Genomic DNA, 23358 nt, shown 5'->3' with positions numbered 1-23358 from the left:
TAGGAGTTTTCTGGGGTCCAGACACTGTTCTAAGTACTTTAAAAGAATTAATCGATTTAATCCTCTCAACAACCCTGTAGAGGTGAGATCCATTATGACTGCCACTTAACTGATGGATAACTGAGGGAAGCACTTGCCCAAGGTCACAGAAAGAGTTTCTTAATCATGTAACCCTGCACTTTACTACTCTAGGGTATGTGACCCAAGTTGTTTTGTTTTGTTTTCGGGGAGGTGGGGGCATTTGGGAGTCTTTAACTTCTCTCCTTCTCAGAATACCCTATTCGGCCTATCATACCTAAATTTCAATCTTCCCCACCCCTCCCCCCAGAAGGTCTCATTAAATGTCTCCTACTGGGCAGAAATTTCATTTTAAGAAGTATGCCTAATAGGTACAAAGTGAGCTTCTTAAACCATAGTGTTTGTGGATAGAATTCCATAGGATGTCCATACAAATAAAAATTTTTAAATTGTGTTTTCATGTTCACCAACCTCTCACCGACAGTATTTACTTCAATTATGAGTTTAGGCAAAAGACCACAATAGGCCTGGCAGTACCTGTGACTTTGTCACAATAGAAATTAGAGATAATTTTAAATCTTAATACATAAAACTGTTGTAGGATTTTCAAAATATTATTTACATTCATGGAAACTTCAAAATTACATTAATTATGGGCCTACCACTATATCATCTTATTTACTATGGAAGAAAAAGCACATCTATTTCTGCATTACAAATTCGTTTTGTAGATACAGAATTTTTAATCACTGGACTTGAACATAACTGGTTTTCTTTATGATCCTATTTTGTTGCTGTTGTTATTTTTTGGCCTATGTTTTGTTTTATGCATTAAAAAATTTTTCTGAGAAGGAATCAATAAGTTTCACTGCAGTGCCAAAGGGACCGATCACGTGAAAGAGTAAGAAAGTAACATTTACTTCATCCATTTATTCATCTTTCTTTCCATCTATCCACCCATTGGTTCCATTGAATTAATTTGATTAAATATGACTGACTGCTCATCATGCGTTGGACTCAGTGTTAGGTATTGCAGACTTGGAGTAATGTTCTTACATACCCACCACCAATCTTCATTTGATGTTGAAGTCTGGAAAATCTGCCGAAGGCTCCCAGAATGTACCGGAATCTTCACATTTGAAATACCTTTGTTTTTTGAAAGATATCCGATTTGCATCAGTCTCTTAGCTGAGGGAAACCCAAGGCCACCGCTCACTCTATTCTTCCTCTTCCCTTTCAATCTCTAATTTTTCTCTTATTTGCTGAAACCCACATAGGCATGCTACTCACTAGAAATAAGAGGAACATTGCTACATTTTAAAGACTGGTAATATAGTTTGTACATCGTGATATTAGTTCTACTGCTGCAATGTCATCCTTTATTGCCAACATAGTTTTTCATGTTTGACTATAGATGAGGTAGCAGATATCAGTACCTGGATTCTGTTTGTCAGTGGCAACTGGAGAGTGTAACCCGGGTTTCACCCCAATCCCTAGAACGAGAAAACAAATAATACGGTCTTGGATCAAAACAGTTAGGCAAGGGAACATTAGAAAGTTTTGTTAATTATAAATAGTCTCTCTAAAAGTAAGCACATGTGGTTTTCAGTTCCAGTTATGACAGGGTACCTAGTATTGGGCCAGCCCTCCTACTGAAAGTTAAACAAGTGAAACAACATATATGAAATAACTGTTAGAAGGCATTGGCAAGTAGTAAATGCAGGCAGGGCTTGAGGAACAGTGATTCTTGAGCGAAGGGCTAGGAATGGGGTAGCGGTCAGTTGGGGAATAAAGATGAGTTTTATTTGGGGATTGCCAAAGTGTCTGGGATTTGAAGAACAAAGCCCCAGAGGGGAAGAAACTTAAGAGAAAGAGTCCAAAAAATCTGTATACAATTTCCTCTTAAATTTTAGGCTGAATTCTAAGCAGGGCAGGATGAGACTTCAAGAAACCAACAGAAAACAGCATCTGGGAGGGGAAGGAGCTGAGCAAAGATTTAATAAACAGGACACAAAACGCTAATCATAGAGGCAAAAAATTGATAAATTAATTGCATTGAAAGTAAGGACTTAAGTTCCGATTTACAGTTTATGAAGCTATTTTCCTTTTAGAAGCTTTATTGCTTTACCTCTCCCATTTGAATTTATGATTATGTTTTTGTTTGGTTCTATGGCTCTAAAAATGATTCTGTAGAGGAAACAGAACCATACAGTGTGGTATTTGTAAATGGGGTGCCTTTACCTGCTGCTCACGCCCAGGGGTTTTGAGCAGATTCGGTTCAACTCATATTTTAAATTTTGGGAACGGGGTTCCCCACCGCTATTCCAATGGGTATCTATGGCCACATTGGGTGAGGGTGGAGGGCTGATCAAAGCAGAAAATGTCCAGCAAATGTGTCTTGTGACCCAGATAGCATCATGCCTTTTGGATAGTCAATGGTCAGCAGTTGGAGGCTGAAAGCTGACAATGTGAGGTCCTTAGCAGATACTGAAGGGAAGACAAGTAGTAGTAAAATACATCCCAACTGAACTGATTCTTAACAAAGAAGATGTTAATGCTCAAAGTAATAACTCATGAAAATTAAGTGATGATGTAGTAATAAAGGGATGTTGACTCTGATAGTAATGGCCAGTAGATGGCTATTTCTGTTTTCCATTAGGAAAAAAAATATTGTATTGCTAACATAAAACTGCCTCAGTGGTTAAACGTTTCTTTAATTGTCAGAATAAAATTCCAGACTACTTAAACCTTAATGCTGGTTTTTCAGAAGTATTTCTCTTTATTATTCTACAGGTGACTTCACTTTCCCTAGGATGAAAATAGCAACACCAATGCTTTTTTTCTTTAAATTCTTGAATCATAAATGTAACTAAGCCTTCAAGTCTAGCTATGACATTGTTTTATTCATGTTATGAATTAAATTTTATTTTGTATTTGTTGGTTAATTAATTGAATAACATCTGCTACATATATTTAGAGTATGTCTTTTCAAATAATGACATCATATTTCCAGGCAATTTTAAATAAGTCCAACTGATTTGAAACAATCAAAAAATGTAGACCAAGAAACTGTTGTCATCAAGTGAGATTTTAGACAGTATAAGGTGGAATTTATGTCTCAAAAATTCCAAAGGTATTTGAAACTCCATTAACTTGGTATATGGCTACTGATTATAATTGTCTGGGAAATGTTGATGTATCATTTATTTCATAACTTTACATTGGCAAGCTATTCATTTATGGCTTTTCTCTTGCATTTTGTATCACAAGTAAATCATCACTAAGTCAATCATAAATGCTATCTACATATGTGTCAAAATTTAAGGTCATCATCTTTAGTTTCCTTATCAATTCTTCAAATGTTACATTTCCCTTTGAACTGAATAATACATAGCCTGCCAATGCAGGGGACATGGGTTCGTGCCCCAGTCCGGGAAGATCCCACATGCCGCGGAGCGGCTGGGTCTGTGAGCCACGGCCGCTGAGCCTGCGCGTCCGGAGCCTGTGCTCCGCAATAGGAGAGGCCACAACAGTTACAGGCCCGAGTACCGCAAAAAAAAAATAATAATAAAAAAATAATAATAATACATAGCCCACAGTGAAAAGAAAATCTCAGCTCTGATTTTATAGTTAGTTCTACACTCCTCATCAGAGGAGAAAAGGGTCTGATCTCACAACTATTTATATAGCTTTTAAACTTTCTAAGAAAAATAAAGCTCTCTATAATTAATGCCTAGTGGTATAAACATCCCTGCTTTAGTGGTTGCCTGGTAACTACATACTGCAGGCTTGTGGGGTTGCTAAAGAGGCTGAATAAACGGAAATACTTAGATTCATTTCCAATTCAGGTGGATGAGGGGCAGCAGTGGGCTAGATTTCTTCGTTAAAATTGTTTTTCCGTAATAGTTTTGCACTAAAACATCCTTCTGCAGTAAAACTTACTCTTGTAAATGACTTCTGCAGATAAGAGTCCAATCAGCAAGTAATGGTTTAAGATTTTAAAAACATTAAATAGAACTGAACCAACACTGCTTCATTGTTCTGTATTAGCCCTAGTTTCTGTTCTTAGAGTGACCAAACTGGTCACTGAACCTTTAACTCTTCAAAAATATTTTATATTTGGACATTCCTTTAGCATTGAATGACCAAATGCAATTCCCAGCTAGCGGTGGTGGTAAAAGGGGCTGGGAGTGATTATAATAATATATTTATGTTTAGCTTTGGCTTGCTTCTACCTGGCTGATTTAATTTTCTAATTATGTTTTGCTTTCGTTTAGGTAAAATCAGCTTGCATTCCCTTGGCACACGCCAACTGCAGTTGGTGGAGGAGGCCTTCCAAAACCATAGGCTGTTGACAAGAGTGGCTAACTAGATTAGGATTAAATTTACTGGGTGAAATCCACAAAGAGCCTAAGCACATGCAGATAATGACAAGTTGACTAAGAGGGAATGTAGTTAGGTCATATAAAAACTCATTTCTGGCAATGTCTTGGTTTCAAAAACATGTGATAGATACAGGGCACTCAAAGCTCATCTGTGCTCTTTTGTTAGAGTTCCTTATGTCAAGATTTGGGGCTTCCCAGGTTGGTCACTGTGGTGTAGACAGGGATAAGCATGGTCTGGAATATTTAAATTGTATAACTATAGCCTTGTGGATAGAGTCAGAAATGATTTGCTACTCAGTAATTTTGTCATTTGGCAATACTTAGGCATGATAACATATGGTTTGCTCTTTGGAGTTAACATAAATGTTGTCATTGACTGAAATAAAGAATTCTCTTATTCTACCAGGGAAACTGTTTTAGGATATGTGTAAGTTCCTTCCATGTGAAAAGATGAAGTGTCCCATTGCATCATTGTGTATAACTCTTTGGGTTTTTGGTTTAGCGGGTTGGAGGATGTGGCTAGTGAGGTTGAGGCCATGGTTTAATCAGAAAGCCACTTGGCTCCCCAAGCTAAGTTTGCATTTCTAGCTGCAGAAACCCATTTCATTGGTCTTAAAAGAGAATCTTGAAGAGTGTGCTATGGCTCAGCACAAATACCTCTTTTCCAGGATTCAGAAAATAATGAAACCAATAGTTTTCTCTGTTGGTAAAATATTCAGTATCTCTCCTTCCATCTTTTTTTTTGGCCACACCGTGCAGCATGCGGGATCTTAGTTCCCCGACCAGGGATCGAACCCATTCCCCCTACAGTGGAAGCGCCGAGTCTTAACCACTGGATCACCAGGGAAGGCCGTCTCTCCTTCTATTTTAATGATGAAAGAAATTTACTGATTAATGATCATGATTCATTTTGTTATATATATTAGTTTCTTTTCTTCCTGTGTATACTTCCATCTCTCTTCTTTTCCCCACCTTCCAGAAATTTTCACTCTACCCTGGGATGTCTTTTTTTTTTTTTAGCTGTCTATGAAGCTTCAAAAGATTTAATTTCTAGAGCCATCAAGTCACTACCCTTTCAGATCTATTTTGGTTTGATGCTAATAGAGCCTGTCTTTGTGCAAAGGAAGTCTTTCAGAAAGAGTTAATTTGCAATCTCAACAGAGGCTAATTCTCAGCAGAGTAAAAAAAAAAAAAAAAACAACCCAGCAAGTGTCCTCCAGGTGGAGAAGCAGCCTGGGCCAGGCAGCTGGTGAGGCAGTTAACTCCTCGTGTTCTACTTCTGTGCAGTAGGGTGGGATATTCCTTCAGCCCTCAGCAGTGGGCAGTGGCAGCTTTAAGGTAGAGACAAAATGCTGTTTGTTTTCCTAACAAGGTCCTAGATTTTGGCAGTTAGAAAATGTGCTGTCCTGTGATTTCTTCCTTTTTTTTTTTTTAACCTGTTTTTCATTAAAAAAAAAAAAGGTGAGAGGGAAGAAATCACTCAGGGATTGATTCCTTTGTGATGTGATTCTGCTTTAATTTTATTTAGACTAATAGAAGCTATTTCATCCCAATGACGATTTTTTAAAATTGAGCTGCATGTATAAAATGAATGGGATTTGCTTCCCAGAAATAGTCATGTCATATTCCCAGTTCTTAACTCCCAAGTGAAGTTTATTCTTTATTTTTCCCCCCCAGAAGTGGGCTGGTTAATTTCTTGGGTAGTAATTCAACTCAGTATCAAGAAAATGTATTACCTTGTGATGTGAAAATGCATTTTGAAAAGAACAAGGAATGCTTTTAGGTTTCAACTTAACATTTTTACTATCAGTTCAGCACCTAAGTTTTACTGTCAAATGCTTTTCTTTCATCTTATAAGGAATCTAGTTATTCTAATATTGAGCACTTTCAGAGAGAATATTTCATAAAAGAAAGTGTTACAATGAACAGGGATGGAAAACATAGGGCTAAGAGAGGGAGTAGCTATCAGAGTGAAGTCAAAGAAAAATAATGAGCACCTCTGGTTATACGATACCCTGGAGGTGATTTCTAAACCTTTGACCCTTAACCCCAGGGTTCCAGGTGAAACTTCTTTCTTGATGTAGACCTTTTCTGGAAGGGAACTTTTTACAATGTATTGATCCCCACCCCCCCCACCCCACCCCCCTGCCCTTGCAGGGCCTTTGCAGAAAAGATTTTTCTCTGCCCCGTTTTCTGTCATATTTAGATCCAATTTGGAAAGTGAAGCAATAAAAGTGCTGAAACCTTTCATTAGGAGTCTGCCATTTTAAAGAATGAACTCTGATCTGTAACCCTCAGACTAAACATTCATCTTCCAGAAATTCAAGTCCAGGATTTGGTTATGGTTTGCTTTTACTTCTTTGAGACACAGCTTGAATGCCTCCATTTGATTTTGTGCTTTCAACACATTTTTGGGATCTGGTGATTTGGGAAGGCATGTAACCATACGGTCTTGATAAGGTGATAGATTTTCACATCCTAGGAATTGGCAGGAAAGGGTAGGAACTGAATCCGATGTGGGAAGGGAAAATTAAGAGCTTGAGCCTAACTCACTCATCTCATGAGATACCTTCTGAGACCTATAATTCCCATAAAATCAATTTTTAGGCAAGTTTTTGTTTTCTTTTTGTTTTTTGGTGTGTGTGTCCCCACCACATGGGATTCTTTTAAATTCTCTTAAAAGTAGAGAGCTTTCTTTCACAAGCGGTGACACAACACTTCTTGGTTAGCCCTTCAGAAAATCAGTTTTGCGGTAAAGAACAAAAAAGTGCCTTGCTTCACCTTTCTTGAAAAGAGATTGTATAGAAAGGTAGGGCTGAGGGGCCGGGTGTAACGTAATAAAGGGTAGCAGCACGCATTTTGATCTGGAAGTTGATGGTTTGGGGAGAAGGAGAATCAAACAAAGGCAGGCATATACACCAAATGGGTAAAAACGCCCTGGCGGCAGTATTGGATGTAAAAAAAATTTTTTTCTTTTTCTTTTTTAAAGAAAAAAGCAAAGGGTGCTTTCTGTGTTTTCTAGAGGTGGGCTAGAGAGGGGGCTGAAGTGAAGGACTTTCCTGGCTCTAATAGAGAATTCGGATTAGGGAGGCCGGGCATTTAATCGGTCCGTCGTTGCCCCGCCGGCTCGGTGGGGACGTGTCAGGCGAATCAGCTCTTGGGCGCCTTCTTTCCTTCGCCTCGCCCTGGAGCTTTGATTCTGCTCTCTGCGCTCCGGGCCTTAACCCGGCCTGGGCACGTGCCCAGTTCTCTCACCTCAAGGAGCCGGCTGATGGCTGGCAGCCCCGGGCGGGGACCAGGCGGCGGCGGGCGGCGCACCGGCGCGCAGCGGGTTAAGGCGGCGGGGGCGGCGGCGAGGGGGCGGAGGGAGCGCTGCAGTGGCGGCGGCGGCCCGGCTGCGAGCGCCCGCGTCCCCGGACCGCCGCGGGTTAAGCGCCGCCCGCCGCCGGGAGGGCTGAACCCGGAGCTGCCGCTCCGAGCTCGCATTCGGATCCGCTAGAGCAGGAAGATGGCGACGGACGGCGCGAGCTGCGAGCCCGACTTCTCCCGCGCCGCAGAGGAGGCGGCGAGGGCCCCGGCGGAGGCGGCGGTAACCGAGGTCCCAGGGTGGGCGCGGGGTTCCGGGGTGGGAGCCCCCGGGGCGCTGCCAGCCCGGGCTCTTCCGGGTGCGCTGTCCTCGGGGTGCCCCCTCCTCGGGGTGCCTCATCCCCCGAGGCCGGGGCGAGGCGGCCGCCTGGGTTGGGGATACCGCCTGTCCTTTCCGAGCCTCGCGGGAAGCAGCCCCGGTCCGCCCGGTTCTCGGGGCTCCCTGCGTGTGGCCTCTGTACCCACTCCCTCTGCTTCGGTCGGGTTTGGCCAGGGGTGAGGGCTGGGGTGTGTTTCCCAGCGAACTGGACACCCTCCCATTGTTGGCCTCTCTGCGCGCGTGGCTGTGGGCGCGTGTCTCGGAGATGCCTGGCACCTCTCAGCGGACCCGGAGAGCAGCGAGGGGGAGGCGGGTTGGCGCCGAGCAGGTGTGGGGATGCCCATTGTGTGTGTGCGTGTGTGTGTATTCATTCGTGTGCCTGAGACCCCTTGGGAGAGGCCCCATGCCCAGCTGTAGGCGCTGCTGCCGCTGAGCGCCGGCGCTTTGGGTCCCAGCTGCCTGCTACCCCATCACTTGGTGATGGGGATTGGGGTTGGGGCGGGGGAGGTGTCCTCGTTCTTCCCGAGACTATGCCCGGGCGAGGTGGAGGTTCAACACCTGGTATCAACACAGTGTTTCTTCTCTGGGGTCTAGAAGCCAAATGAGCTTCCATCCATCGCTGGTCCCTACTTTAACCCCCAGAATCTACCCGTGCACAGAGGCTCATCGGTTGGTTTCCATCCCGTACCTTAGGGGAAGGCTGGTCCCACATTTCCTGCGTGGAAATGTTTTTGGGGTTTGGGAAGCAGCTTGGTAGGAGCTGCAAGAATCTGCAAAGAAAGGCAGCTCTGGGAGCGCCTCCCACCCTAGGCGCGATTCTGCTGCTCCCCCAGGAGATTCCGGGTAGGATGCGGTGAGCTGAGCGTGGACGCCCCTCCGTTTTTCCCACTCATGGCCTGACCAGACTCGGTGAAGGAGCAGCTGAGGGCAGGGCCAGGTGTGAATAGCCAGAGCTGCTTGAACTTCCTCCCCTTGCATTTGGAGGTAGGGCTTTCTGGAGAGGTAGAGGAGAGACGTGGAGGAAAGCTACTTGGGCATGAGAGGAGCTGAGCCTGGGAAGGAAAGAGAGAAACAGGGAGAGAAGGAAACACGGAGGCGGAGGGCTGCTGATTTCCACTTGTGAAACTGGCAAGTTTTGATTTGAAACTTTTAGGAAAATAGATTTTTCATTCTTTACGTAGAAAATGTGATCTTAAGATTTCGTATGAAATCTGCCTACTTGTGATGCAGGAAATCAGTTCCCCTGCGTGAAGTAAAAGAAGGTAGCTATTAAGACAACAAACCTCTCCGAGAAGTTGAAGTGATTGGGTACCTTCATCCCCAAGAGATGGTAAGGGGAGGGGAGTGAGAGAAAAAAGAAAGAGGGGTGTGTTTCTTGTTTCCCAGGAAGGTTGAATTTGTTTGCTTAATTGACTTAAAATGGGTTTTTCTATTACCCTCTCAGTATTTTAATCACCTGACAATTAAATCAAACAAAAACAGCTGAGTTATGCTCTGTAGCTGACCTATAGTTTTATTTGGTTAGATTATAAACAGAGCCTTAGACACTAGGCAGATTTTTTTGTTAACAAGTTCAGTGTTCCCTTTCTGCTGTTTGAAATTTTCAGGAGCCTGATTTTTAACAGCTTATAGGTAGAAGTTTGATCATTTCACCCTGGTTGATTTGAATAGCCATGAAAAAACTGTGAAAGTGAAACTCCTTTGTTATTTCCATAAAATCCTATAGGGTTCTGAGGAGATGCAATAAGAATTCTTAATCTAGTATTTAAAAAAATGTTTGGTACTTTAGTGAAATTTTAATGATGGCTTCTTATGCAGTAAACTGAACATTTAACTTTTCACTTAATAAAGTACGGTCTGCCTATATCAGCTACTTGACCTATAGACTGATTTTTTTTTTTTTTTTTTTTTTGCGGTACGCGGGCCTGTAACTGTTGTGGCCTCTCCCGTTGCGGAGCACAGGCTCCGGACGCACAGGCTCAGCGGCCATGGCTCACAGGCCCAGCCGCTCCGCGGTATGTGGGATATTCCCGGACCGGGGCACGAACCCTTGTCCCCTGCATCGGCAGGCGGACTCTCAACCACTGCGCCACCAGGGAAGCCCCCTAGACTGATTTTTAAATTAAAGAAAAGTTAGGTTGAAGAATATTTGTCATTATAACTGCCTCTTATCTAATGATTAAAATTTAAAGGCATGTTGATGCATTTTGAGTTTATAGCAGCCGAGGACTTAATTTTTTAGTGGGTAATTCTTTTTTGAATTTTATTTCATTTCAAGTTGGTTTACTTATTATGCATTTTATATGTATATTTGGCAGTAATGAGTCAATGGAAACCCAAAGCAGTAGGCTATTTTCGAAAGTGAATGTTTTCACTAAGTTTTGACTATTTAGATTGTTGCTTAGAGACAAGTTTAATTTATAGTTTTCAGCTTAATATGATTTTCAGTGGAGTGCTTTAAATTTAGTTTGTGGTCCTTGTTCTTAGCTGCTTAAATCCTGAAAGCATCCCAAGTATAAGGCTAAGGTAACAGCTACATTATTCAATAGGGTCATATTAATAGTCTTTGCTGTGAACCATGCCGGAGACCTGGGTTATTTTCAGCGCCTTAGCCAAATGTGATGACTCTTAGACTATATTGCTATGTCTACTCTGAAAATACGTCCTAATGGATAAGGCACTATGGAAAACAGAAATCTTCCAGCTTTTTATTGTCACCAAAGAATTTAAGAGTGAAAGGAAAATGTAGATCTTTTTAGAACTATGTTTGGGAAGCAGACCAACATTCTTGTCATTCTGGGCTTTTCTGGAGCAACTAATATACAAAAAGTAGATATAAATTTTGTTGTCATGGTGATAGTGACAAGAAAAAACCTGGATAACTATTTTGTTAAAAATGCACAATAGTGATGTTAAACAAATTAGCAGCTGGCACCTTGAAAATTGTGTTTCCAGGTGACAGTACTGAACGTAAATGCAATAAAAAGAAACTTTTTAGCCAATTTTGCTAAAATTTCTTTAAAAAATTAGTTATGTGGCAGCTATAGAGTATTGAAAGTTTCACAGTATAACTTAGGTAAGAAATATTGTAGATTTAACACACATTACCAAATACATACTGAAGTGGAGACATTGTAACATCTTTGCTGTCCTAAAGTAAAACATTTCAGTGCTAGAACCTCACATGCACCAAGGAGTCAAATCAAAGACCATGGTGTCATGAGAGGCACAAAAAATTTGCATTAGGAGTCTGGAGAAGAAGAGTCACAGGCAGGATTCCTAGTGGAAGGATCTGGAGACATTCCACAGAAGGATGGAGGACTTGGGCAGGGAGAGACTGCAGGTAGCTGTGTACAAGTGTGGTGGGTTTCTAGGGTTCCTTGAGAGGGGGCCTAGGGCAAAGATGAGCATAGAAGTTTCAGTCTCAAGTATGTGCTTTAGAAAAACTGCTTAAAGGTTGAAGAAATAGACAAAAATATTCCCCAAAGATCAGAATATAACAGTTTATCATGATGCTTCTTACTTTGTTTATTCTTAAATAGGTTATATATTTAGGTTTGCGTCTGTTTTTTGGACTTTATTATCGTTGTTGCTGTCACTGTTATATTTCCCACAGGAGCAATTTTGTTTAGAGAAAATATTTGTCCTCCTCTATGATTGAATACATGCCTAGGCTAGACTGCCAGTTGGTTTTATCCTCCTGTGTTTCACATAACTTTATGAGGTGAGAAAATGGTTCACAGACTTAGTACTTAGCCATTTACAAATATCTGCTGTTGATCATATGCACAGCAAGGCCCTGGCTGGGAGAGAGCAGCCTCATCTTTCAAGAAGAGCAGTGTGGGTTTCATTTGTAAAAGCTAAGGTTTCTTAGCACAGCTCCAGGCACATTGTAGATGTTCCACCAATATTTATTGAATGAAGAAAATGAACACTCACCAAGAGGCTGTGTCATAATTCTTAATGTTGATTGGCTAACTAGAAATTTTACTTCATGTGTTACTAGATGGTGATGAAACTGTTGTCCTGAAGTTTGTAGTAATTAACATTATAGATGTTAGAGGGCTCTTCTCGTTTGAGCACAATGACCCTGATTCTTATGGTTTTGGGTTTTCATTTTTATATTGTCCCCTTCTAAGCTGCTTTGCTCAATGATATTTCAGATACTGAACAGATTTTCTTTTTTTTAAATTTTAACTTAATTTCCAACATGGTTAGTTTTCCCTTTAAATTTTCCCTCTTCAAAACAATGGTTGAGGCTGGGCATGCGCAGGTGGAGGGATGGAATTGCACCCCTCCCATCCCGAATTCTTCTAACAATAGAGTCAAGGCCAAATCACTCACTGGGGTGTGGAGGAGGGGATGGTTGAGAGGGGATCAAGAGGGAGATGCAGGGAAGTTTGGAAACAGGAAAAGGAAGTAGAAGGAAAGATTGCGCAGGAAGGAGGTTTGCAATAGTCTGCATGTGTCTAGAAACGTGGGACTAGATTTCAGCTTTGAAGGTGCCCCGGAAGGATGGATAGTTTCTCTCCCTTCTGCCCCTGCATACTTTACCACCTAAGCACCGTCTGATTATTGCTTTAGAAGGAGGCTTTATTTGAATGCACTTGATTGTATTCTTCTCTGTTGGAGCCCCTTTGCAGGACTAATGTAACAGGGAAAAGGAAACTCGTCTTTGATGATTAGGTAAAGAAATGGAGAACAGTTACAAGAGAGATGATGATAATGAGGACATTGAAAGCAGAGGATTTAAAAATTTTTACTTTAATTTCTTAAAATAACTTGCACAAAATAATGAGATCATATTATTAATGCTGTGCACAGTGTGGTGCCATCCATGTAGAAATCCTGGTTTAAGAGAAAAAAATTGTTGTCTTGGAATAAATTGTTAGTAAATAACCAAATAGGTTGAACATGGATTTAAAATGTTATTATAGTAAGTGCAGTAGAGCCCACATTGTTACGTGGAATGGACACTTGTTTGCAAATGATTTGGTTTTGACATTTTTATATTTCATTGAAAAGGCAACAAGGTAATGCCAAAGGCCTGAGTTCTTCTACAGAAGGGCCTTGTAAATGTAGGAAGATCATTTAGTCGCTCATGTCTCAGCTCTTCGCTTGAAAATCAGCGTGCTGACCTTTGCCACCTGCAGATAATTGAAGTGATAGTCTTCAATGCATTCTAAGCTCCTTAAAGGACAATTACTGGATCTGGGTGCCAGCTCACACGTGAAAATGATCCATGTCCCACATGGGGTGGTGTTAACATTGAAAAACTGAGTCACGCTGGAAATAGACATTTGCTTTATCTGAGATGTGGTCCTTTTTTTCTCCAAAGTAAAAATGGAGGCTGAGAGGAGATCTAAAAGGAGGAAACGGGAGGTAGCTGCACTTAATTACCAGAGGCTACCGCCCCTAACTGAGCCACGTTTGTGCTTTTCATTCCCATTTTCTCGAACTTGAAATTAATTACATCTATTACCAGGTTTCCTTCCTGACAGTCTGTTTACTTGTTGGTTTTACTTCCTTCTAATGCACTGAGTTGCTTGTCTTGCATGACAGACCCCGGGTGGGGGTGGCATGGTTGATTTGAGGTGCATGGCCATGGAGAGTTGATCCCAAGTTCTCAGCATGTGGCTTTAAAGGCACACGCCAAGTTGCCCTACTTTAGGTTACTGTAAATGGTTTTTGAAAAATGAATGAGAATGATTGATCGGTTACTTAGTTGCCCCCAGAGTGGGCCATAACATTGTATCTAAGTAAGACCAGTATATCCATTTACACATCATTTACATGGTTTGTGTTGTTATACTGAGTGAAAGAGGCATTTTCACACCAAAAGCGGGAGGCATATATGTTAGGTAAAATCATGTAAAGATGTAATACTCTTGCTGTCCTGACACTTCTAGTAGAGGTGAGAAAATAGAGTAAATATGGATAAGTAAGTTTAATATAGTTTAAATACACAAGGCAGGGCATGATTAATTGTAAATCAATGAATAGAACTGACTGTAAGATTCAACTGAGAAAACGAGAGATCTATGTGTCTGGAAAGACATAAGGAAGTGGGATTCGAGCTGTGTCCTGAAGAAAATGGGATTCAGATGAATTAGAGGAGAAAGGAGGATTATTAGGAAGAACGAAATTAGAGGTATGCAGCCCTGGGCAGGAAAACTCTTACCTCCCTGTAGAGAGAAATCAGGAGGAATAATCTCAAAGCAAGACATAACTGCAGAAATAGTTTGAAATAGTTTGAGACCATGGAAACACATACTTTTCATCGTGAAAATCCTTATAACTGGCCAAATTCACATTTTAAAAATAATGTAAGGGTTCTTTTTAATTTTTTCACGTTAATGATAGTGTTCAAATTTTGCTTTTTCTCCTTAGTCTCAAGATGAGTTTCATTGCTTTTCCCTTCCTTACAGCCTTTTTTATTCATTCCCAAAGCATAAATCTTGCTTACACAGGAAGTTCTAAATGCATTATTATTAGTACCCACTATTAAACTGGGAGGAAAATACATTTCTGTTACTTCTGAGTAAAGAGGCAAAATCAATTTTCTTCAAATATTTCTCAAAGGCTTCAACGAATGACCTAAATTTCGTCAGTCCAGTAATCCAGTTACTCTGATGGTATGTGAAATCAGGACATTTGGTGTCTGGAAGAGACTTTAAAGATCACTTAGTACAACATTCTCTTCTTACCACTGAGAAACCGGAGGTCCAAAGAGATGAAATAAGGTTCTTTCAGTCCATCTGCTTTCTCAGGTACCCCTCCTCCCTCCCTTGTAAATTCATTGATCAAATGTAGGCACAACCCACTAGATTTGAAACTGGAGGAGATGCTCTGGGTGTCTGTGAGAGAAGCCAGAGAACATGTTCGGCTTTGTGTCTGGTCACTAGATTTTCACCATAGCTGATGTGTTTGGGCAAAGATCTGAGGGACACTTCTGCCACTGTGACTCATAATAACTCCTGAAGGCTTTTATGGTACCCATCAACGTGCTCACCCCATTAATTCCTAAAGGATACAGGTAAGGGTCTTCTGGTGCTTTTTGGCTGTGACTGTCGAATTCCCTACATAAACCAAGTATTTTAGATTTGTTTCTTTCAGGAAGAGTGGGAGGAGAGTGATAGTGGAGGAAACTTGGTATTGGCCTATGTTCAGTTGGCAATTTAAGATGACAGTTCAGCCAGGTTCTATTTTGTCATCTTCCTCCCTTTCCCTCCCTCTCTCCGAGCCTATAGGAGAATATCCAGAAGAATGCCATCCCCACACCTGCTCCGCATAATTCAGAGCTGTTGCAGACTGCTGTGTTGAACAGGAAGAGTTTGAGGTTGTGTCTCCTCTTTCATGTGTATATGCCCCAAAGAAGTCTTTCTATCTGATGGCCAGACTCTGGATTAGTTTAAGCTGCCTGTGCCAGATTTTTAAAAATAGGTGTTAAGAAGTGCTTTTCCTAGAGTACTTTTCCTGGCAGACATCAAACATTGACAGGCAGGGGAGTGGCCTGTGAAGCTGAAATCTACCAGTTTCTCTTTTTCCCTTTATTTTCTGAGTGCCTTGCCATCACTAAAAAATGAGATTTGGATTTTTCTCTGTTAATTAGGAAAAGCTGTTGCAGTAGTAATAAAGCTTAGTCTCTGAATATGTCTGCTTTGGCTTTTTTGGGGGTGGGGAGGCATGGGTGTCATGTTGGCTTAGGTGCCTTTATGGAGATCCCAATTTTTTATGTGAGCGTGGCATTTAGATCTATCCGGTCTTGTCTCTTCTTTTGAAAATTCGGTTATCAAGTTAGTCTTTTAAAATATTACATGATTTATCACAAAAAAATGAGAGGAAACTTTTGTAGGTGATGGATTTGTTTATGGCATAGATTGTGGTGAAGCTTTCCCGGGTATATATACTTATCTTCAAACTCATCAAATTGTATACATTAAAAATGTACAGCATTTTTATGTCAATTCTACCTTGAAGTGGTTTAAAAATTATACAAGTTAGAATAATTATTTTGCTCTTAAACCAAGAAACTTGAATAATTGCTTTTTCTATATCTAAGTACTTTTGCACTATAAGTGCATCAGGTCAGATAAATGATGCTTAATATGAAACAATAATAGTTTTTTTAATGGGATTTTTGCTTCTGAGCTTCTTTATTTTTCTAAAACTACCAAAATGTTTTGAATTTATTTGTAAAATACTGAGAGTCCTAAGACCTGTAACATAATTCATGTACTTTCTTTTATCCAGTTTTGCCGGAATAGGGAATGAAAACATCAAGTATTGGAGAATGACCCTTTGAAAATATTCTTATACTATTTTTATGATTGAAGGCCAGCATTAGAAGTGTCTTTAGTGAGGAAGTGGGGGTGAGACGTAGGGGAGAGAGAAGCAGGCAGACAGATGCACTCAATGTTTAAAATAATACATCACTTAATATATTTTGATGGGAGACATATTTTTTTAACATTCTCTGTAACATAATTTATGGTTTAGCAAGAATCCTTGTAACAGTGTTTCTTTAATGAATTTTCCTTTTTATTGACGGTGATGTATTAAAAAATAGACGTGTTGGTTGCCGGTCACATGTTGTGATGTTGATGATGATGGAACCAGGGCAAGCTCTCCTGACTCTAATGTGAATCAGAATCTTGGCAATGTCTTCCATAATTTATTAGTTTTTAAAATGGAGTGCTTTGCTTGGAAAGCTTCAGGGAAACAAGGACAATAAAATGTACAATTAATTAAAATCTTTAGAACCACCAGCAGTAGCATTAATAAAATGTTACCATCTAATGCACATAGAATTGCATCTAACTCTCCCATCTCAGTGGGGAAAAACCAGGATAAAAGAGTCTTTCATCATAGTCAATAAACTGAGTTTATTGGACTTGGGCTGATAGATTTTCAAAGAAATAGGCTCATAGCCAATAGCCCTCCTCCCTACATAAAACATCTGGGTGCTCTCAGCTTTAATAATAACAGTCACCTGCCTTTATTTAGTACTTCATTGACATGTTCTTTTTTTTTAATCGAAGTATAGTTGATTTACCGTGTTATGTTAATTTCTGCTATACAGCAAAGTGATTCAGTTATACATACATATGTACGTACATACATATATATACATATATATGTATATACATTCTTTTGTTATATTCTTTTCCATTATGTTTTTTCATAAGATACTGAATATAGTTCTCTGAGCTATACATATACAGTAGGACCTTGTTGTTTATTCATCCTATATATAATAGCTCACATCTGCTAATCCCAAAATCCCACTCCATCCCTACCCCAACCCCCTTGCGCTTGGCAACCTCAAGTGTGTTCTCTGTGTCCGTGAGTCTGTTTCTGTTTCGTAGATAGGTTCATTTGTGTCATATTTTACATTCCACGTATAAGTGATATCATATTGTCTTCCTCTTTCTGACTTCACTTAGTATGATGATCTCTAGTTGCATCCATATTGCTGCAGATGGCATTATTTCATTCTTTTTTATGGCTGAGTAGCATTCCATTGTATATATGTACCACATCTTTATCCATTCATCTGTCGATGGACATTTAGGTTGTTTCGATGTCTTGGCTGTTGTGAATAGTGCTGCTGTGAACATGGGCGTGCATGTCATTGATAAGTTCTTGTTTAATCCTCACAGGAACTTTGTGGGATAGATGTTGGGATTTCTTTTATGTAGATGAGAAAACAGACTCAGATAAGTTACAGAATGCTTCTCCAAGTATCGTCTTTGGACCAGAACCACCAACAGCAGCGGGAGCACACAGAAAGGCAAATTCACGGCCCTACCTCAGAATCAAACTTCAAGGAGGGAGCCCAGCAATCTGTGTTAACAGATTGTTAATCTCCAGGTGATTCTTATGCCTGAATTTGAAAAGAACTGGGTTATAAGACTTACGTGAAATAAGTATGAATAGGAGCAGAATTTAAGCCCTAGTATATCGGACTTTACTATTCACAGAACATCCATAAGTTAACCTTCCAAACAAGGGTCTCCCAGAACTATCCATCCTGTAGGCTTGCTATAGGTTTTTTTCTTTTTTTTCCATCCTTAGCCCCTGCCTTTACAAATAACCGCTCTGTTGAATGTATGTGCGAAAAGAAACAGTTTTAAGAGGAAGATCCTTTGAAAATCTTTCTTCAGAGAGCCAGCTAGCTCTGGTCTCTTTCCCCTTTATACCATCATCTTCTTCCAGAAGGTTCTTTGGAAACTGAGAAGTGACCAGTTCTGGCCATACCTGTTTGGAAGTCCCTGGAATCGCTTATGGGCTTTGCTATGTTTACTTCTGTGTCATCACAATGATAGTACGGTGTCAGATACATAGGTGCTAAACTAGTTCTCATTGGATCATTGATAGAACAGCACTGTTTTCATCTCTAGAATGTTGGCACTGTGCTGACAAAGTGTGGAGACAAATCACAGTACTTGGTTGCAGTTTTGCCATTTCCTGGTTGTGTGAACTGCGTGCATTATCCGACTCCTGAGTTGGGGTTTCCTCATCCGAAAAATAGAGGGGATGATACCTATTTTATAGGTTAGATTTGGTTCTTTGAGAGTTCTTTGGAAACCACTGGGTGCTAGGCAGATGCGAAGGCATGTTCGGAAACGTCCTGAAGACTGGCTTCTGAGGTCGGGTGTCCTGAGACGTTTGGGGATGAACGTGTGCTCCCCTCCCTCTGATGGTGACTGGGTTTGTCAAATGAGTCTCCACGGAAGGGAGAAGTGGGCTGTGTGCTGTAGAGGAAGCTGGGGCTGTGGACTCACCCAGGCCCGGCTGTGAGCACGCTAACCCGTCATCTCTCAGCTTCATCTATAAGATGGCTATCAGGAGACCTGCTTGTAAAAGTTGTTGTGAGGAAAGAGGGCAGAGTTGGAGACAAGAGAGTTGGGAACCAGACTTGCCTGACCACAGGCCCAGATGACTGCATGTGGGTGGCAGGCCAGGCCTCTTACAAGCACACTACGTGTGCGTGTGTGTGTTTGGTTGCGGGTAGCACAGAGCATGCTTCTTCTAAAGGGGCAGCTGCTACTTGGCTCTACGGATTATTACCCTGTGGGAATGTGAATCTGGGGTTACCCGGTCATCTGAATTTTGAGGGGAAGCCAGCGATCTGGATCTTTGGGTGACATCTTTAGATTTTCTTAGCACTGACTGAATAAAACAAAACACTTTGTGGCCCAAGTAACACACATCTGTGGGCCAGATTTGGCTGTAGGCTGCTAGCTGGTGGCCTCTGCTGCAGTGTTTTATAAACATGACCTGTTATTATTGGAAGTCTTGGAATTTATAATAACCTCACAGGAGCCTTTATGTTGGGGCCCTTCGAGCAATACGTTCGTGCTCTCTTTGCTACCTTTGCAACTTCTCCCCAACACACACTGGGCCTGTTTTGATACAAACTCCAGGGACTTTAAATTTGTATTGCATGGTATAATTTAAAGAGATCCTGCAGCTGGGTGGGGAGGCAGGCTAGGAAAATAGATCTCCTTAGTGGAGAGATTTGGGATATTGGCACTGTGGTTCTTACCTCTCCTCCTAGAAGGTCAGACCGTGGATTGCTGCCAAACGGGGCCCCTCGGGTTTGCTGAGCCACTGGGATAAAAATGGTCCATTGCACACCTTTAGGAAGTTTCTTCATGTTTTAAAATTTGTGTTACAGAAAAAAGACTTCGATGTGGACAACCTCAGTAAATCAGAGCTTCGGATGCTCCTCAGCGTGATGGAAGGGGAGCTGGAGGCCAGAGACCTCGTCATCGAGGCCCTGCGGGTAAGAACCTTCTAGGGCCGAGTCCCATTTCTATATCATTTTCTTTTCTCAAATGGCCAGTGGCAAAGCTGCTGCTTCTTAATTTTTGAGTCATATAGATTTAAAATGTTACATCAGGTTAAAATGTGCCCCTTACCCCAGATACCAACCCATAACCTTGATAAGCCCAAACACACACTGAGGTCAGATGGTCATTGAAAGGAGGGGGAATGATTCTAAACCGTTTAATTTGAGGAACTTGAGAATTAAGCTGTATTGCTTCTGAAATCCTTTTATGTTTCCCATATGTATTTGGTTAAAGACACAAGTTCTCAAAAAATTGGTAGCTTGGTATCCTAAACATATGTGAGGCCAGTGAGGAAAAACTAAGAGAATCATTTATAAAAGAAATTGCTGAAAATAGAGGTTTTTTTCCTTCATGTATAAATTATGATTTCTTATTTTCAGAGACTTTTGAGTTAAAAACTAAATGTTTATACGTACATAATGTATCTTCGAATAGTTTTATTACTTTTTTCATCTGATCTTACAGTAATTTTTAACTTTCCATAATTTGCAAAGAATTATCTTCCAGTATATTAGAATACCTCAGTAAAGTTTTGTTTCCTTAAAAATTATGTTAGAAAATTCTACATCAAGAAAGCTTAGGGCTTCCCTGGTGGCGCAGTGGTTGAGAGTCCGCCCGCCAGTGCAGGGGACACGGGTTCGTGCTCCGGTCCGGGAAGATCCCACATGCCGCGGAGCGGCTGGGCCCGTGAGCCATGGCTGCTGAGCCTGCGCGTCCGGAGCCTGTGCTCCGCAACGGGAGAGGCCACAACAGTGAGAGGCCCGCGTACCGCAAAAAAAAAAAAGAAAGCTTAACTGGTCACTCGCAAGATTGCGCTTGTTTTGGTATGTGAGCCAAACTTAAGGTTTTATTTTCCTCTTTTATATTTAATACTTTGTATGTAATCAGGTGTTTCCTGACTCTTGGTCAATTGACCGAGAGGGATATATTTATTACACAGGAAGTATGGATTTATTTTTTTCACCAGGGAATATTTCCTCAAACTTTGTCTTCGGGAGTTTATTTTAACAAGTGAAACTCTGTGGAATGTATCAGTAAAAACAAGGTTGCCCCTACGGGTGCTAATATGGTGGGGAAAGAGATAACGGTGGACGCGCTGAGAATCCAGTGGGGCAAGGGGCAACAGTTCCTGAAATAATGAGTTAAGTACATTTTCGTAACCTGGAAATTGGTATAGTGGGGATAATAATCATTCTTCAATCTGATGACAGAGAATGATGGCTCAGAAAAAGTGGAGTGTGATTATACCACCTCCATGCCAGTGATGAATTGAGGGTGTTGATTTTTGAAGGATAAGAATTGCTAAGTAGACTTGTGCACAGTTTGATAGTGAGAGGTATTCTTCCTGTTTCACTTTTGGGACATTTGCACTGTTTGCCAGTGTATATTTTCTTGAATGAACTTTGGGGGAGACAGGCTAAGGCAGTGCATCACTCAGATCTGTGACCCTCAGCCCAAGGCGAGAACAAGGCAGCAGTCACCTGTGAGGCCAGTAGTGTAGCTTCTTGGGAGCAAAGAGATGTGAGGGCTTCAGTTCTCCCTTAGGTATTTCTCTGTCCCTCTCTATTCGCCTGTAAAAGGCATCAGCACCGTGGCATCTCCCTCTGCTCACACAAATGTTGGAGCATTTAGCAGAGTCTGTGTTTTTATGTAGCACCTTAGCAACCACATGTATTTCTCATTTTTACTTAATTGCGATACTTTCAAACTTGAGCAGAGGTAAAGGCTTGCTAATGATCAGGGCTTGCCAAACTGAAAGTTTTTCATAGAATCAAAGCATGTTGGAGCTGCAAGGAGCCTTAGGCGATATTCTAGTTCAGGATTTGCATATCTATCAGACCTAGTTTTTCATTTTCATAAAATACTTTGTATTACCCTTTTACTATGCTGAAATGAAATGTATGGAAAATTGCATATGTAAGTAGGCTATGTTAATAATAACCAATACATTGCCCTAATTGTGATAAAAAGTAACAGGAGAGTGATTTATAATAAAATATTAGGTGTTTCAACATATAACTGCTCAGGCATGACTAGTGGAAGACATGATAAAATAGATGGCTGTTCCCACCTATTCTCATAACATTGACATGAGTGCAGTCGTTGCAAAAGAATCCTGATCCACACATGCCATGTCATTGACTTGGGTACAGGGAGCGGATTTACTATTGGTGAGATGATTTTTCTGAAATGGTGAATGACACTTGGTAAAGTTCCCAACAAAAGCAGACATTTACATGACAGTTGAATGGTTGAAAAATTTAGTGTTCATTTAAACTGAATTAAAACAACTTGTTTATGTGTGGAAAGAAGTTACTCTTTAGGCTCAGATAGTCATACTGAAGGTTCTAATGAAAGGAATGAGCAGAGGGACCTTTGAAAATTCTGGGGACTTGGGACAGTTCCTGAATGTGTAGCAGACCCCTAGCCCTGCTCCCTAAGTGCCAATCACTGTGAAAACTAATTGTTCTTGCTTATTTCCAAGACATCTAGGGTACTGCCCCTGTGGAGGACCACTGGCTGATACCAGTCTCTTTTATTTATAGATTGAAATCAAACAAACAATAAGGAAGTCCAAAGAGATTGAGACTTCTCAGGTTGAAAATGTGGCATGCCAGAACTTGGCATGTTTGGAGATTCTTAAAGCCTTTCGTCCCTTTTTAACATTGAGAATTGTGATTGATTTGTTTAGATCATTGCATTTTTAGGAGTAGGTAATAATGTCATTTTCATATACCTGTCGCAGCTGTGGTAGACTCACTGTGGTGATTTACTGATTGACTATTCCCTTGGGGGCATTAGTTGGAACTGGTGAAACTAGTGAAATATTTACTTGGGTCCAGATGTGTCCTTTAGTTACCTTTTCCTTTAACAGTAGAATATAATTTAGTGACTGGCTAGTGCCCCAGAAAGAAATTGGGAAGGAGAGAGAATGTGAAACTTTTATTTTTACTTCATATTATAAGATAAACTTATTCCTAACTTAAAAGTCAAAATCTAAATTAGTAAACAGTATTCAGTTGGGAGAAATACATTTTGTTTCAAGAAAAAGTCAAAAGTACTTTCTCAGTAAAGATTTTTGAATTTAATATGTAAATTGTGATTTTTTTTTTGAGATACAAGATGCCTAATTTGTGCCCTGAATTTTATTAAAATTTAGAAATGATTTCTGTTGTGAGGCATTCAAATTCTTTAGAATTTTAGAAACTTTAAAAAGATATTTCAGACCAAGCTATTTTACTTTTTTTATCATGTTATCCTGATGCTCTTGATTGTCAGGTTACCATGAAAAGTTGCATAGATCATTGAATTAATGGCCGTAGACTTGTCAGGACAATCCATAAATATGATTTTGGGGGAAGGGTGTCAGGAAATTAGAATATATATTTTGGTACTTTTACTGTTTTCAGAT

The 23358-nt window shown here is 40.7% G+C and overlaps 1 protein-coding gene across 1 annotated transcript in view; it reads left to right on the top strand.

The window, feature by feature from the left end:
- Nucleotides 1-7818: 7818 nt before the first annotated feature.
- The window catches only part of CTTNBP2 (cortactin binding protein 2), a 161126-nt gene continuing 145586 nt past the window's right edge, over nt 7819-23358 (top strand). Inside the window, exons 1-2 of the mRNA XM_065884453.1 lie at nt 7819-7992; nt 19772-19879. Coding sequence (XP_065740525.1) covers nt 7912-7992; nt 19772-19879 — 189 coding nt within the window. The 5' untranslated portion in view covers nt 7819-7911. The remainder of the gene's footprint in view (nt 7993-19771; nt 19880-23358) is intronic.

This window comes from Phocoena phocoena, chromosome 9 (genome assembly GCF_963924675.1).
Source record: "Phocoena phocoena chromosome 9, mPhoPho1.1, whole genome shotgun sequence".
Taxonomy (NCBI): domain Eukaryota; kingdom Metazoa; phylum Chordata; class Mammalia; order Artiodactyla; family Phocoenidae; genus Phocoena; species Phocoena phocoena.
This window is presented reverse-complemented; position numbering and strand designations above follow the sequence as displayed.